General features: G+C 42.6%; 1 protein-coding gene across 1 annotated transcript in view; it reads left to right on the top strand.

Moving 5' to 3' along the window:
• The window catches only part of LOC308090847 (kelch domain-containing protein 3-like), a gene marked incomplete at both ends in the record, with an annotated part of 1,233 nt that extends 1,180 nt beyond the window's left edge, over positions 1 to 53 (top strand). Inside the window, one exon of the mRNA XM_080436120.1 lies at positions 1 to 53. This exon is cut by the window's left edge and continues 574 nt beyond it. Coding sequence (XP_080292246.1) covers positions 1 to 53 — 53 coding nt within the window.
• Positions 54 to 4,946: the final 4,893 nt, after the last annotated feature.

Here is a 4,946-nt window from a genome sequence, read left to right as displayed (position 1 = left end):
TGACCCCTTCTGGGTCAACCGAAATAGGGGGGGATGTTCCAGGGGTACTATGATGTCAGTCATCTCCATGTTTGGGCAAAATCCGCAGACAGGCACACAGAAATTGGGGCGACGTACAGTACATACATGCAAGAGACCTAAAGACAAACGAGGTTCTATACAGTTTAGATCCCAAGCCGTAACAACAGCAAGCCCACTAAGTAGGTAAGTAAGTAAGGAGCAAGCCCACTAAGTAAGTAAGTAGCAAGCCCACTAAACTGTTACATTATACAAATAAATACATAAATATATAAATTAAATAAAGATCATAAAGTGTGTTTCTCAAACATACCATTAACACTTAGAGATGATTTTAATAGATCTTAATGCTTAATCAAAATACTGCTTTGTCCCTAAATACTAAATACAAGTGATGTCAAATAGCAGCACAATAGAAAACAAGAAGCTATCTTTTTCATTATTAGAGTATTATTATTTTTATTTTTTTATATTATCTTTTTGCATTTCTGCTTTATTTCTGACAGCGACAGTGAGAGACTGGAAAGGAGAGAGAGAGAGAGAGAGAGAGAGAGAGAGAGAGAGAGAGAGAGAGAGAGAGAGAGAGAGAGAGAGAGAGAGAGAGAGAGGGGTATGACATTCAGGAGATAGCCTTGGGTTGGATTGAAACTCAACCCAGGCCAGCTACGGAAAGCAATATTTATGTGTTATGCTCTCTTACCAGGAGAGTCACCATTAGATCTCTAAGAATAGAAACTTTTACAGCTAGTTGATCTCCATCAGGAAGGAATTTAGAATTGTGCGTCTCTGGCGTCGATCTGTTCATTTAGCCACAATACTCGAAGGAGCGTAAACAACGATCTGGTACCACCCACCCATAAAACCAACATGGGTAAATTCTCCTTCTACGGCACTGCCACCCAGGTGTGGAATGCCCTGACCCCTTTCAGGAGGCCAAAGAGGGAGGTAGTTATCACTTCTCCCTTAGACAGGCGAGCTAACCCTTTTCTTTACCCCCATCCCCCCCTTTTTTTCTACTATATATTGTTCTATATAGTGTTTTATATTTGTGATGATATTGAATGTTTGGTGTTATTTTATATGTTGATGAATTGAATACCTAGGACCCCAATAGAAACAAGACCGCAAGGAACTCTTTTTAGTGTTATCCTTAAGTGTTTGACTGTACTCGTGCTGTTTTTACATTTCTGACTAATAAAATATTCAATCAATCAATTTATCAGGAAACAGTGCAAATGCATCGGATGGATTTTCCTTTTCCTTTGTGGCAGCAGAAAGAACATGGAAATATAGGTCTTAAATGTAACAAAGTAACGCCATTATTTTGGAAAAGGTAACTAAAGTATGAGAGTACTCTAATTGCAAAACTAATGCGTACTCCGTTACCCCAAAAAGTATTCCGTTACAGTAATGGTTACTTGTGACGTCGTTATCCCCAACACTGACCATAACTATATCCCCGGACCGCACTTTGAGAACCACTGTTCTAAATTATTTTCAGTTGTGTCCAAGCAAATACAGTACAATTCACCAGCTCTTACTCTCTGACACTCCTTCCTGTCATCTCAGTTTGTACATAACACAGGAAAATAACTCAAATAAGTGTGAATGCTGCCCAAAACTAAGACAGGCTATGGACCAGAACTAGCCAATCGGTCGCTAGCTGACCATCCACCTTTTGGGCTATTGTGAGCATGTAGATCTTCTATTTTCACCAAATGTTTGTCTATTCTGACATGCCCAGAATAGGGATGCTAGGGTTAAAGTGGTTAAACATCCGGATAGGCCCGCTCCACCACTGCGCTCGTGCAGGTGTGTGTGTGTGTGTGTGTGTGTGTGTGTGTGTGTGTGTGTGTGTGTGTGTGTGTGTGTGTGTGTGTGTGTGTGTGTGTGTGTGTGTGTGTGTGTGTGTGTGTGTGTGTGTGTGTGTGTGTGTGTGTGTGTGTGTGTGTGTGTGTGTTTGTGTGCATGCAGCAGATGGTCCTTCAACAGAAACTCTGACCGGACATGTGTGACATGTGCCACACATCTGTCTGGTATCATGGTGAATATGGAGGTGGTGAGTGAGATAGAGTGAGTCACTGTAAGATCAGAGAGACATATGATCAGTTTAGACGGCGTGCCAGATTCTCAAATTGTGGTTTGAGGACACCCCGGGGTGTAGTATGGTATGACTTTTCTTGGTGACATATAACCTATGGTGCGGCCCTTTTTATGTTATGATGTTCGTTTATAATTTGGCTGTTAGTCTTTTTTTTCAACATATAGTGTAGCTAGTATAGTGCAGTGATTTTTCAAAAATAGCAGATCTACCAGCTCATAGCACGGCACATGGTGCCCATTGTTGTGTGCGGGTGCATTTCTCCTTTCCGACATGTCGCCTTTCCGACGTTGACGAACCCTATACCTAACCCTAACCCTAACCATAACCGCACGCGGAAGCCACTAGTCGGAGTGGTGAGATGTCGGAATGGAAGGAGCACCCCGTTGTGTGCTATAGCATAGGACACAACAATGGACAGACATACATATTTCAATTTTGCTGACTTATTAGGGCTCGCTTGTTCTGCGTTTTTTGACAGGATAATTTCTGTGCCAATCCTTTGTAGTGCACAGGCTTTGATTTTGAAACTGAGAAAATAGGAAGGAGGTATTTCAGTGTGAGTTCTGTGCGCCGGTCCCTGGCACGGAAGTGTCTTTGTGAGTAGTGGAGGGTGGCAGGAGGCTGGCATGGTGAAAGCGTTTCCGTGTTTGTATGAATGAAGGTATTTTGTTTCCAAAAATAGAAAATAAGTATTCCTTTCATGAACCATCATTAAGTGTTAACTGTTAATATGATGTTTTGCATAGTAGTGTATATTTGTCTGTCATTAAATGTTTCGATGAATTGAGTACTTTTTTTTTGCAAACTGCTAATAAAGTATTCAGTCAATCAAGGACTACTTCACCCATTTTCAACCTATCTTCATATAATTGGTCCTCACTAATGCTCATGATAGAACTGTGGGGAAAAAAATCTATTCGGCCTGTGTTTCCAACACAGGGGGTCGGCCTACATGAGGCTTTGTCGGTCTGTCCCTCTCTTCCTCCCGGTCTGTCTCTTTTCCTCCTCTTTTCCTCCCGGTCTGTCCCTCTTTTCCTCCTGTCCCTCTTTTTGATTGGCCAAGCTTCGCGTGACATAGTGCTCTGATCTTCAGATTTCAACCACTAGGGGTCTGACAGTGCTCCGAGGAGCACTTTTTCTAGTTTTTTTACGCGAGAACAATGGCTTCAATAGAGCACCGAAGTCCTGACGTGACTCGTTCATCCCCAGGTTTGCGGAAGTAATTTCTCTATGGAGAATAACATTGGGTCATCTTAGAATCGTCTCATATAAGAATTGTGGTCCAAAAATAAACACCGCGTGTCGGCGTTATTGTCAGGGAGGGGGTTCTGTATCGTTTATGATAGTCAGTCACTCATATTTGATACAGTCTGTTTCTGGCGAAAATGTAACTAATTCGGCGGAAGTAACATTAGCGTTTTCTCACCGTCAGTTGATGCTTCATATCCATAAGAGTCAACACGCCGGGGTCATTTGTTTATTTTTGGAACACAGTTCTTATTTGACGCGATATTAAATACGTCTATGGGATTCAGAACGGGGGTGGAAAACTGCGAACCAGGTAGACAAACAAAGGATGTGTAAATGACGTCAGACTTCGGCGGTCTATTATAGCATGCTAACTTTCCAGGAATGAAACCAAGACAAAAAAAATAGAAAGACCTGCCATCTCTGGTTTACTTCCTGTATCTGCATGAAGTAGGTGGCCGCCAAGTCTAGTAATTCTGTTAAGGTGTGTTGTAATTAGGACCCAAAAGCAGAACAGCAGAACCAGGTTTACAAGTAAATGTCTCTTTATTCAACTTTGAATTCAAAAATATTAAACGTAGGTATGGCGTGGCTGTTTGTAAGGCAGGCAGGCTGGCAGGCAGGCAGCAGGCGTGGAGGTACTGGGCGATCTGAGACACAGGGAGACAAGGAGTTAGAGAATGCCGATGACAGGGAATAACTGAGGAGCTGAGGCACAGGTCTTTACCGGTCAACAACTGAATAATCTGGCAAGGACTAGAGTCCCCTAGGTGAGCAGGCAGCTCCACAGCCCGATGAGGGAATTGGAAGGTGACGCCCAGGCAGACCATCCCCACGCCCACACAGCACACACCAGACACATAGGGAAAAAAGGGAGAAAACAGCCAGCCCATAACAAATTCCAATGGAAGAGTGAACATTAACACAGCTTCTGAACCATTCTTTATCCCCATGGTCACTGAACTAAATATTGGACCCTATCACCACAAGCCACACAATCTTCCCAAGATTTTCACACTATAATGGCTATTTTCAGAGAGACAAATCAGGAGAAAATCTACTTTATGATCGACCTTTCTCTGTCCCAGCAACACACTCTCGCATGATCTGGACGTTTGAGAGATCAGACGGCACACACTTAGGAGACCATTCGTAGGATTTGTGTACCGTTTCGCCACCAGTGGCTACAATTGAGATGGCGGATCTTCCTAAATTAACCATCTTTGAGAAAGCCTGCAGTTTCTATTAGCTTGGATTCCCCATCGATGATGTCACTGGTAGGCAGGTTTCTTAACTGTCCACAGCCCTCCTCTGAGACACAGATCGAGTATAAACAAAAATGGTACCATATTATCATGAGCATTAGGGAGGACCAATTAACATAGGTAGAAAATGGGTCGTAAGTCGTAATGCCTACACATGGATACAGATGGAGAATTCTTTCTTTGGTGTGATTATAGACAAACACTCAAAGCTAAAACATACGACTGTAAAAGCTACAAGTGGATGGAGAATTCTTTCTTTGGTAAGATGGTCAAACTCCATGCACCCAAAATTCAAACATAGCTACAAATGC

The sequence above is a fragment of the Gymnoscopelus braueri genome (genome assembly GCF_963280865.1).
Source record: "Gymnoscopelus braueri genome assembly, chromosome: 8".
NCBI lineage: Eukaryota > Metazoa > Chordata > Actinopteri > Myctophiformes > Myctophidae > Gymnoscopelus > Gymnoscopelus braueri.
Note: the sequence above shows the minus strand (reverse complement) of the source record. Positions and strands in the feature narration are given on the sequence as shown.